Source organism: Mustelus asterias, chromosome 4 (genome assembly GCF_964213995.1).
Source record: "Mustelus asterias chromosome 4, sMusAst1.hap1.1, whole genome shotgun sequence".
Classification (NCBI taxonomy): domain Eukaryota; kingdom Metazoa; phylum Chordata; class Chondrichthyes; order Carcharhiniformes; family Triakidae; genus Mustelus; species Mustelus asterias.
The window spans coordinates 47,613,427-47,626,481 of NC_135804.1; the positions used below are offsets into that span (position 1 = coordinate 47,613,427).

The 13,055-nt window shown below is 40.6% G+C and overlaps 1 protein-coding gene across 6 annotated transcripts in view; it reads right to left on the minus strand.

Annotated features, from left to right (window-relative positions):
- Positions 1–2,879: 2,879 nt before the first annotated feature.
- cfdp1 (craniofacial development protein 1) overlaps positions 2,880–13,055 on the minus strand; it is a 189,150-nt gene continuing 178,974 nt past the window's right edge. For all 6 annotated transcript variants that reach the window (XR_013497614.1, XM_078210934.1, XM_078210931.1 and 3 more), the window contains one exon: positions 2,880–3,433. Coding sequence is in view for 5 of the 6 variants with exons in the window: in XM_078210934.1 (XP_078067060.1) it covers positions 3,343–3,433 (91 nt within the window). In the remaining variant the exon portion in view is untranslated. The remainder of the gene's footprint in view (positions 3,434–13,055) is intronic.

Genomic DNA, 13,055 nt, shown 5'->3' on the forward strand with positions numbered 1-13,055 from the left:
CAAAGATGTGTAGATTAGGTGGATTCCCACTGGTAAATGTGTGAGGTTATGGGGATAGAGTGGAGGGGAGGGCCTGGGTTGGATGCTCTTTTGGAGTCAGTGCAAACTCAATAGGCTGAATAGCCTCTTTCTGCACTGCATGGATTCTATGGAATGGAAGCTTGGTTCAGCCCATTCCTTAATAACCTTCAACCATTTCGGAGTTAACCACATTGCTGTGGCTCTGGAGTCACATGTAGGCCAGACCAGTGTGATCTGTCACAATTTGGAAATGGAAAGAACTATGTCACCTATTGACAGATGGCAACACCATCACACCAGAGGGTGGCCAAGAACTTCACTGGCACCATGCTTGTTTTACATCTAAACATCCGATAATGAGAGTGATGTGTGAGACTCCATCCCAGCAAGAGGTATGCAAATCACTATATTGGATCAGGTTCCTTTATAGGCATGCCTGACCAAAGCGTGGACTATGGTCTCCAATACAGTGACACAGTAACCTGGTGCCCTTTCCTGACCTCTTCCACTTTCCCCCAAGTTTCCCTGTTGTCTACAGCAAAAGAGCACCTCTCCTTTAAGTGGCATGTGCACGGCCTAATTCCTTGAATCCCTCTTTCCCTAACAGTAATGCAGCCAATGAATAGCATGGACAGAACTGGCTTCACTGAAGCATTATAAAGAGATGCCCAATTTCAAGTTCTCTCCTGCTCGTGCCCAGTCCCCTGCGTCATTTTCAGGCATAAAATGAATTTATAAGCCATAAAACATATTACAACACAGTATTATCCCTTTGATATTGAATGCTTGGTGCAGTCGGCATGAAGTTTGCAATGGCTTTTACTTTTCCATTCATTGTGCACAGATTTCAATTTTCACTGTTGGGATTCCACAGAGTGGAATTACAATTCCATTAAAAGCTTCCCCTCCCAGTCCTGAAATTCCAGAAAGTGTCAACTTGTGGTAGATTTATTTTTGGTCTGGAAATCGCTATTCTGGATTGAAAGTGCATCAATTTTATGCAAACGTTTCCCATTGCCGATCTAAGGTTACTGCAAAGCGGGCCAGTTGTAGCTCTTGATATCTACACTCTAATAGCTATTGACAGATTGTCAGATAAGAAAATAAATCCATGTGTCACGATGGTAAGGAATGAATTTGGAACTCTCAAACAGCTGGCATTCATTTGATGACATCTGAGTAAATGTGGTAAGGCTCCTAATAGTTACTTTTGCTCTGAATCTGTCTCCGGAGTCGTACAGAAATGTTGCTGCACTAATTGTTTTGAGGTAATGTTTTTTGTTTGTGCTGTTTCTTTACTTCCAAGGACTCCCTGGGCCCCATTCTATATCCTGGCTGAAAGAACTGACAACTTGTACCCAGGTCAGGAACAGAGTCATCCTCAAACCAACCTGCAGGATACGAGACCATGGAAAATTCGTCTACCAAGGCACACTTTCCTCTTCATTAGGGAAGCACATGTATTGCTGTGCAACTTCTCCTCATGCCACAGCTGAAGCTGGGATCTTTATGTGGGGGGAGGGAAGGCAGTGGTGAAATATTGTATCCAGCAGCAATTCTAAAGCACCGCCTCACTTTATGTACAACTGTCACTTACTCTTTAATTCTTTTTCTTGCAACATGGATGATGCTGGCAAGGTTTCATTTACTATCCATCTATCGTTGATGAGAAGATGGCTGTGGGACTCTGCACCCCTGCAGTTCTTATACTGATGGTACTTTCTGCAATGGTATTAGACAGGGAGCTCCAGAATTCTGACTCCAGTTAAAAGAGGTGGTGGAATATGATCAAGTCAGACTAGGCAAATAGGACTTTGAATAAAATATATCTAAAAAGGGCGCCTCTGACATTGTAGCAATCGCTCCCTTGTGCCAACCAAGACTAGGTGATCAAATATGGAGATAACCATCAGACCTAAAGCACTCTGCTTCTAGCTGAGTCAAGCTAGTACCTCAAGGTTACATTATAAAGGCAGAAACAAAGTGGAAGAAAGGAATTCCATTCCAAGCTCTGTTTTTATCCTTTTCTGGAACATGCCTTGCCCCTGGCTCCCAACTTGCTTCTGGCAGCACAGCCACCAGATGGGGAAATCGCAGGGACAAAGTTACATCCTCACACTGTGATGCAGCAACATGCTGTCAACTGGATTAACTAACAGATTATTGCACACTGTATCCAGCAAATAAATGATAGAATGTGACAATAGAGAGAGATTATTCAGCCCAATAGGTCAATGTTGGTGTTTATGTTTCTCACGAGCCTCCTCCCACCTTATTTTGTCTGACCCTATCAACATTCCTTCTATCCCTTTCTTCTTCATGAACATATCTAGATTTCCCTTAAATAGCTCCATTATAGTGTTGAAATAGAATCAAGTAATTATAATGAGCTGATATTGCTTATGGCATGGGGTCACCTTTTCAACTGCGACCAATTCAATCTGTGATAACTGCCCTAAATAATTATTAATACTGCCCATGGTGTAATTGGACCCACTTCAGCACATTTTCAATACTCACCTAAACAGGCCCAGCACTGGTACTGTCAGATCACTGAGGCAACGTGTTTATTATTGAAGTACTTGCAGTGGTTAAAAATGTGAGGTATGTGAATGTGTACATGAATGGACAGCTGGTTTAGACTGTGGTCTTCAAACAAATCATGAATGCCCAAGAATGAACCATCGGCTTTACGCCTCATTTTCCCATCAAAAGGCTAAATTAGCATATTCTATATTCATTTATCAAAATAGCTGAAATTACACTTTTGTAACATTTAGTATTCAAATAGTAAAATGGCAATAGATAGTTTATTATATAAAGCTGAACTTGCAGGAAAGAAGAACAATGACTCGAGGTCAAATTATTTTCATTTTAATTTGTGTAGACACATTGGCAATGTCATGATTGAGATTGCAGATATTAAAAGAATTCACAGAACTAAAGTACATTTTTTTTGTCCGTGTAGAACAAAAGCTAACAGTACTGTCACCAAATAACATCAATGTAAAGTATTAAGTTCTAAAACATGCAATGATCTTTGTCACCTCATTGAACTTGCTGCAGTCGTTAAAAAAGAAACAAAGTCCCAAGACCCACTATTAGTCACTATCCAACTACCTATTGATCATTTTTTTAAAAAACATTTCCCTTCAACACAAGGTTAACAATTAAAAATGCAATGGAACTCACAGGAAAGGAAAGGCTGGACATTGCTTACAGTAAATGTGGGACAGTCAAAATCCTGGGGCACTGGTAACCTGCGCTGGAGTAGTTCAAATACACATTTACATTCAACAACCGACTCCTGAGAGATCAATGTCACGGCTTCATGTTACTGAGTCGAATGTCACGTTCCAGCTCAAACTGCCGATGATCGACTCTGTCCAAGAAAGCTTTCCGTTCGATGTATCTGGGGAAAGGAAGGTTGCATATTAATTCACAAGGGAGGTATGATGAGAGTTTCGTAACTGGAGCGCAAAAAAGGAAGTAAGAGATGCAGCACGCGCTGGAAGTGGCAGTGTCTGGAGGGAGAGGAGAGATGGGTTAATGTTTCAGATGTAATCCATATTGATGAGCCTGCTGTGGATTTCTAGCATGCCTCCATTCTTATTGCCATTTCCAACATTTGTCGCTTTTTCTGTGGAAAGAAATGCATTTACAAACAAATCATTTAGCTTCAATAGTACGATATCCAAGGCAGAGGACAGCATCTCATGATGCTATAATTCACAATCACAATATTTGAAAAAAAAATAACCATGGAATAGTTACAAATTAAAGGTGATGCATTTGCTGTCTGTTAAATCTGCTCATACAGTAGACAGGTGTGAGCCCACTGCATGACTGGTGAACAACAAAACAGGAAGGTCACTCCTCCCAATACCAAGCATCGTATCTCTGATTTTGACTCCCTGCGTCTAGCAGAAACCAGGCCGGCGGACAATCAAAGTGGATTGATTGAGGGTTTTTACTCACTCCTTCCCCACCCTGGTCTGATCACTTGCCCCGAGCCAGCACCATCTTCTTCAAATGTGCAGGTCAGGCATCGATCATGTCATCAGGCCTCACCAATCACTTAAACCGAATGCCTGATCAGAGGGCCGGTGATGACTTCCCTGTTGGCACAGACCCACTGGAGGTTGGATTGAGGGACAGAAGAGGCATGTTTTACAAAACAATTCAGGTAGCCTCATTCAGCAACTTTGGCTGGTTTTGGGTGGGAGTCAGGCCTGGGCCTGGGCAAATGAGGCTGGGGAGTTAAAATCTCTCCACACGCAAACAGTTACTCACTCAGGCTTCTTGCACAGAATGCTCCACCCTGTGATAAAATTGGTCATTTTGCAAACCCCACTCTAAATTTCCATTTTTTTTCCTTTACCTTTTGTCTGTTGAGGGAGCAACTCAAGCCATCAGACACACAGATCAGCCAAAAACAAGGGCCTATAAGTCCATATGGTTCCACGGATGCAGAATAATCAGCAATCTGCAGTGGAAACTCGATCCCCAGGTAGATTGATTATCTTTCTATCATCCCCTGGCAGTCCTGCTGAGATTAGCTAATTCAACTGGACCAGGGAATGACCCTGAAATCTTCCTGATGCGCAAGACTCAATGGTACATCAGGCAGTGCACCGACCACCGAGGGCCATTTAACTTCAATTTTTAGGATAATCAAGCTTGGTGTGTCAGGTGGAGACTGCAATCGTGCAATATCTGGATTAGGAATGACCTTTATAAGAAACAGTCACGAGAGAGAATGTGATTTAATGAGTGAGAAAGAATATGTTGTGGAGCAGCACTGTGTGGGAGGCACATGGTTATTTGCCAGTGATTGCACATAATTAACACATTTTACAGGAGCTTTTTAAAAAAAACAGAAACACCATTATTCTCAGTATTCAATGTGTGTGTTGTGCTTTTAATATGTTTGTGTTCAGAATGTAATCAGTTCATCTTTAGCCCGGCAGGAATTGATCTCGGCAGTCAGAGTTTTTAAGCCACAAGATAAGAATGCTCAAAACATGTATAATGACAAAGAATGAACCCAAGCAAACACTATAACCTCCCGCCGAGTTAATTAGGGAACATCTGATGATGAAAGCAGATTGAGCAAAGCAAAAGGAGGTCCAGCAATTCAAACAGAGGTTGCACTGTGCATTCAAGGCAAGCCAAAAAGTGAAATAAGGAGGATGCTTAAAATGTATTGAGAGGAGATCGTCTTTGTTAAAAATATTCTCATTTTGAAATGAAGCCCTTATAATGTACCAAAGATTTTTAAAAAGTATATAAGGAAAGGTCAACTAAAATCTCAAGAAAATGTGTACATGGTATCGCACTATTTAGACGCAGAAATCTACAGGCAATTCATCCATTTTCACTTTCCAATTCCTTCATTTCATTATCGACTAAAGTTAATTTCATAACCAAAACACAACCATACACTGTTCTGCTGTTCAGGGGCCTACACGCACGCCTAATGCAACATCAGTTCATTCCGAGGAGGATGAAACAAAACACCCACAGTAAAAGCCGGTGCACAAAGGCAGTTGCTTTCTGCGACTCTTTGTTGGCATTCAGCCTTCTCTGCAATAGCTCCATCCCGGATTTATCACTTGGAAAGACCTCTCTTGCGGCACCCACTTGTGCTCACGTGGCATCCAAGAGGGAAGTGGAAATACTGGGATTTTTTCAAACAGGCTCACAGATTTGTTTTTGTTCAAGTAACTTCTAAACGCACAAACTGAAGACCATTGCTGGGTATTTTGTTGAAATGAAACCTCAAAATACCAAGTTACATGCCATAAAGCTATGATCACAACTCTCGATTCTGTTTAAAAAAAGACTCGAGAGCTGTTTCACCCTCAAATATACATATTTTTGTTCTTTGTTTGGTTATATTTAACAAAACCGAATCTTTCCCTTCTCGGGAGGACAACCGAGAAGATTTCCTACTGCTGAGCAAGTGCTGTTAAATGGAGAGAGGGTGAGGGCAGGAGCCCCAGTCTGACTGAGCACCACCTGAGGTTCAGTTCTTCTCTTTGACAGCCGCATGCAGATTGGAAACTCTCAACCTGACCCAATCCCACATCAAAATCAGCAACAGCCCAGAAATACAACACTCATCAAAAACAGCAGCAATTAAAAATTCTCCTAAGTTTCTGTACACCATGTCAGGACATATAAATGGCAAAACAATGGCATCAATTTGGATTTTAAAATGATTTCACTCATTTCCAGAAGGTTAAAAATAAAATTTGACTACCAGAAAAATGATTTTTAGATAGAAACATTAAAAATAGGAGCAGGAGGAGGCCATTCGGCCCTTCAAGGCTGCCCCGCCATTCATTATGATCAAAGCTGATCATCCAACTCAATAGCCTGATTCCACCTTCTCCTCATTTCTCTTGATCTCCTTCAACCCAAGTGCCATATCTAACTGCTTCTTGAAAACATTTAATGTTTTGGCCTCATCTCCTTTCAGTGGCAGTGAATTCCACAGACTGACCACTCTCTGGGTGAAAAAATGTCTCCTCATCTCTGTCCTAAACAGTCTACCCTGTATCCTCTGACTGTGACCCCTGGTTTTGGACACCCCCCACCATCACGAACATCCTTCTTGCATATACCCACTCTTATCCTGTTAGAATTTTATAGGTTTCTATGAGATTCCCCCCTTATCTTCTGAACTTCAGTGAATACAATCCTAACCGACTCAATCTCTCTTCATAAGTTAGTCCTGCCATCCCAGGAATTAGTCTGGTAAACCTTCTCTGCACTCTTTCTAGAACAAGAACATCCTTCCTCAGATAAGGAGACCAAAACAATAATCTAGATGTGGCCTCACCAAGTCCCTGTATAACTGCAGCAAGACATCCCTGCTCCTGCACTCGAATCCTATCGCTATGAAGGCCAACATACCATTTGCCTTTTTTGTTGCCTGCTGCACCTGCATGCTTGCCTTCAGTGACTGGTGTACAAGGACACCCAGGTCTTGTTGCACATTTCCCTCTCCTAAATTATGGTCAGATAGTAGTCTGCATTCATGCTTTTGCTACCAAAGCGGATAACCTCACATTTATTCAAATTATACCACATCTGCCATTCATTCGCCCACCCACTCAACTTGTTCAAATCACACTGAAGGATCTCTGCATCCTCCTCACAGCTCAGACGACTCAACTTCACCATACCTCTACATTGCTCCAGCTACATCCCCATTCCTGGTACTCAATGTCCCAAACTTGATATGCATATCAGCACAGTTCCATTGAAGGAAACTATAGGTGAGAAGCAACACTGGATGGTGTCAAATTTACTTCTAAATTGTGAATTGAAATTGAAATTCATATGGTTTTAAAATATACAAGAGAACTTTCAACTAAATTTAGTCTTGTTGATCAGACAGCAGTTAAGTCTGAGCAAACTTGTACATAAATAGAGGGAACACACACATGGCTTTGGGAAAGTAGTATTATTTTTACACAGAGAAACTACATGGAACAGCTGTCATGTTATTCTGACCAGATTTGTGTATACAACCTTGTGTATTCATATTGCAAAGCTATAGTTGTTTCATATCAGTGTTACTAAAATCAACCATTATTGTTGCAAGAGAATTGCTGAGTGAATTGGGGAGAAGAATGTACTTTTCCACTGGAAGAGTTTTGAAAAAGAAAATTAAATTTGCACATAATCTGCATTGGTTCATCAGACAGGGAATTGGAACCTTCACTGTTTGGGGATGAGCACAAAGTGTCCCATATTTAACTGGCAAAAGATTGCAGAGGAAGCAAGGAATTGCAGACACTTAAATCTGAACCCTGGGGAATGGAAGTTTTTAGAATTGTGAAAAAAAATTGCCACGCTATCAAAAAGTATGAACAGAATTCCCCGCACCACCGTTTCCCCCTCATCACCACCAAAACATAAATAAGTTACAAAATGAGCATCAGATAAAGTACAAAGAGTCGTGCTTTACAAAAGCAAAGAGTAGAGGTGTGGTGCTTAAAACAACAAGTGCTGGCTTGTTCCGAGAATGGCTAGTCTGCTTGTCAATTATTTTTTGGTATCAGTCTATCATGTGCCTCTGCATTCCCATTATATGAGATCGAGATTAAAATCAACTTCAAATCGCGAAAGTAATTTTGTGATGGCCAATTCCTACGACTTGCCAAGTCGGAATTAGTAGTTTTAAAACCAGTGCAGTAATTGGATTGCTCATGTCATCCTTAGCCAATGTTGACTTCGTCAAATCATTAATTTTTACCCCAGTTCAAGTGGTTTATGGCGACGGTCGGGATCTCTGATTCGACAACAGCCTTCATTTCACTTTCCACCATATTGGTCCACATGGAGCATGGCAGCAACAAATTAATGGCATTTAAAAGCTGGATTGAACAGATCTAGCTCAGTTGGCAAATGAATTTCCAAATTTGGAACAAAACCCATGTCGTCCTAGAAAATTGCAACTTCAATCCTTGCTTAATGCTTAGTTGGTTTCATCAGGGACAGTGTTAGGGGCAGTACTGTTGACCTCAGTTACAGAACCAGTGGAGGAGGAAAACAATGGAATCGGCCAGCATTCACACTCTTGACTGTGACTGCTTTTTTGGAAACGTGCGTTGGCAACGGATGAAGCCCAGATCATGCTTGAGTATGCTGCTCTCATGACTGAATGGCCTATTGACACTCATTGTCTCAGTTAATGTACAAAGAATAGCCACTCTGGGTGAGATACTGGAGAGCTGCTGCATCTCAGCAAGAGTCAGTGCCGATAGAAGGAGGAAATTATTTGAGAACAATGCAGAGCTGAAGTTACTATATCACCACTGGAGAATAATACAATCACTTAATTCACAGCAGGGTTAATAGGAGAATCAAAATTTCAATTCTAAATCAGAACTAAGGAAATTAAGAAACTAGCATACGACCGGCACACAATACACATCATGAACCGCAAGAATGAAGCTTCATTTGCTTTGCTTTCATCCTCAAAATCTCTCAGCTGAATACTCCCACTGAGAACCTTCAGTATTGATTTAGAATACATTGCAGATAATGATTCTTTTGATCTCTGTTGACAGGAGATAATTCTTTTAATGTGCATATCTGAATACAACTATCGCACATGACATAAGACCTCACTAAATGGGGAGTCTGTATGGTCAGGTTATATCAAGTATCACACAAAAAAGCTGTGTGTATTAAGTAATGATAAACTGCAGCAGTAGTGGATCCAAAATCCAAGGGGAGAATTCCAATGCATCAAGCTACTTTCCATTTATTGTTGCGGGACTGATTTTCACATCCAAGAACACAACAACTAGCATTTAACATAGTAAAATGTCACATGACGCTTCGTAAGAGCATTCTCAATCAAAATTTGACAGTCGCATGAATTTTATTCGGACAGATGACCAAATGCTTGATCAAAGAGGCATCTTAAAGGAGGAGACAGAAGTAAAGGCGGAGAGGTTTAAGGAAGGAGCTTATGGCCTAGGCAACTGAATGCACAACCACAAATGGTGGCGTACTGAAAATTGGATGAAAGAAAGATTGTAAAAAGGTCTATCAGTGCTCATCCTATGAACTACAAGGTGCCACTTCCACTATTAGTTTGGGGAGGAAGAGGGGAAGCAAAACAAAACTTAGATACAAAATACTGATCTAATCATAGAACATTCTAGGGTTTTAATTTGATTTATTACTGTCACATGTATTAACATACGGTGAAAAGTATTGTTTCTTGCACGCTATACAGACAAAACATACCGTTCATAGAGAAGGAAAGGAGAAAGTGCAGAATGTAGTGTTACAGTCATAGCTAGGGTGTAGAGAAAGATCAACATAATGCAAGGTAAGTCCATTCAAAAGTCTAACAACAGCAGGGAAGAAGCTGTTCTTGAGTTGGTTGGTATGTGATGTCAGACTTTTGTATCTTTTTCCCCGAAGGAAGAAGGTGGAAGAGAGAATGTCCGGAGTGTGTGGGGTCCTGAATTATGCTGGCTGCTTTGCCGAGGCAGCGGGAAGTGTAGACAGAGTCAAATGTACCTTGGTGCTGTGGAACTTCATCCCAGTTAAAACAAAAGCACAGCCATCACTCTGCCCATGTTTCCCCCCCACCCTTCACCCAACCCTTCACCCATGCCCTCATGGCTTCCGGACCGCATGCAAAACTCTTCCCTTCCATCCACACACTCCCCACCCTAGGCTGTATGCTGTCTAGATCCAGTGAACCCTACAGTAACAGTAGGATGCATAAAAATACTTTGAAAATTTATTTGTAACTTTCTCCTATGTTGAAAAAATAATTTCATTGAAAGCTGATACCAGTGTCAATCCTCCAGACCCTTTTTAGTGTCAATAGCAAAAATCACAAACCCTTGAAACCACTTATCCGATGTAAACAAACATTATGAAACTGACAGTAGAGATGAGAAAGTCTGAGATGTCAATCAAACAATGTTTTCTCTGGGGGCCCTGTTGTTTTAACAAGCATAATGGTTGCCTGGGTTCTCAGCCAAGACTCATTCTGCAAGATTTTTAAAAAACTCAACACTATAATGGAAGTCTAGCCAAACTGAAGAGACAGAAAGCAAGCAGCATTCAATCCTCTTCCTGCTCACCATACCGATCTCCAACCATCGCATGCAACTGCCATCTTTACACTCTTGACAGTTAAGGGGGAGAGAAAACTATGTAACGCATTAAAGCTCATCCCTCTAGGACCGGGACTCTGCTACCATGCACGCTATATCACACTAAACATTATCCCTCAATAAGCACAATAGATTTTTCTAATATCCATTTTAAATTTATTTTCTAACGATTTAAATTTACATTCTCTGTTCCTATCTTGAATCAATAATTAGTTTGCCTCATCAATTTTATACATCTTGATAACGTCCCACTTAAGCTTTTCCTTAGATAGAATAGTTTGAGCCTCTTTAAGCTTTACACTTGAAATTGGTCTTTTGCCCGTTACTTTATCTATCCAAGCAGAACTGAACAGTACCAAGTGAGGTCTGAACAATGAATTGTACAGTCTTCTGTTGTACATCATGTGCTGAAACAATCGGAAGTGGGGTGCATTGGAGCAAAGCGAGCCTTTACTAAAAAGATGGTGACAGAGAAAGGCTGTCTAAAAGATATGTCTCAATATGCATCATAAATTAACAAGCTATCCAGTAAGTATAATCATGGGGGGGAAGGAACACTGAATTTTGTTTGTGACTGTAGTCTGTACAATTTCTCAAAAAAGTTTAAAGCCGTGTAGAAATCTGATTGGGTCTAACACGAAGGAAGGGAATGAAACTTTTGTCCCTTTGATGCACCAACTTCTGATAATGATTGTGGAGGCAGTTTCCTGTTCTTGAAGTCCCAATCTCTGTTGCCACAGAACTATCTTGTAGCAGGTGTTCTAAACTATTCACAAGGCTGGAAGATCAAAGATTGGGAGGAAATTAAACAGGGAATGGGGTAGTCAAGATTGTTTTTTGTCCCCCTAAATACTGCAATTTCAAATAAAATAATGAAAATAATTCTAAATTACAAAAAGTCGATTTAAACGCTAAAATAATCCTTGTGCTTTTCTTATTTTTTACTCAGACTCTTCATTATTCTTTCAAGTTACTATGTTATACATCAACCTTGGGACAAAGTGGGTGTGGATATGGAGCTCACAAAAGAAAGACAGGCATGCCAGGCACTTATGCTTTTGCTAAGATTTCAGCATGGATTATATTTTCCTTTACACACTCTCCTGGTCAGTTGCTCCTGTCATGCTCTTTCTCATCTCATTGAGATTCTGTTCTACATCCTACTCTTCCTATAGCTCTAGGTTCTAAAGTACATACTTGTCAACCAATGGCAAAACACAGACATACGGCAGAGGCTTAGGAATCAGGAGACCACTTGTACACAAACCTGCAGAGAGACAAAGGCAACGGAACAAAGTATTGAGATCTATGTCTCCTCACCTACTCATCGAGCAACAATCAGATGGTAAACGAAATGGTATCATCTTGTGATAGGCAGTGCTAACAATGATACTCATTCCAAAGATCCATTTCTTTTCCTTTGAGATGCTACAGTTTCTCTCATTTTATCACGCAACATGCATTCACAGCAAAACTATTTTGAGTATCAAATTGGTTCAAGGAAGATGCAGACACATTTACATTTCAGGACCTTACACTGTAGAAGCACAACCTGCTTTGCAATCTGATGAGGAGTAGCAGCTGCATCTTTGTGAAATCATTTTTTGCTGCAGGCCATTCTAACTCAAACACTTAAAGGGCTGCCTGCAAGCTTGATCTTTTCAAAATAAAGCGAGGTACAAATTTAATGTTTTTTTCCCAGCTTATTTCATGAAATATATTCAGCATTATTCTAAATCCCACTTTGAAATCCCATTATCATTTTGAAAATGCAATTTTCTGTAGACAACTTGAGAGAAAAGATGCCAAGGTGGTAAAGGTCATTCAATACTCAAAGGGCAGTGTGGGGTTTAACATCAATTAACCTACTGAATACAATGTAAATGAACTGCATCTGATTAAAATGTCAAACTAATTTTTATGGTCTGCTGAAAACTGCAAACCAAATTATACAAGTAATAAAATAATTTTAATTGAGATTTGAAATGAGGCCAATGCACGTGCTTTCCTCTTTGTATTGTTCTCCCTGCTCATTTTGTCCTTTTTAATCTTCTAATGGTTTCCCTTGAATCTGGTTATTTATCCTGCATCACCATCGCTTTTGGATGTTTATAATCAGCGCTCCATCATTTCTGCAAGGTCATTAATAATCTTCGCCCCTCCCTCAAATTGTTATTCTAAGTAGCAATGACCACACGAAGATTGATAATGCAATCAGGTCTTCCCAAAAAAATGACCCGTGCGGGGGAAGTGGGGGGGCTGAATTAATTAATTTGTTTATGTTTTTAACACACACATGGAACACAGCCACGCCTTGGTAGGGGGCTCTGGTGGGGTGAGTTGGTAGTATGCCGAATTCAGATTGCAGCAGGT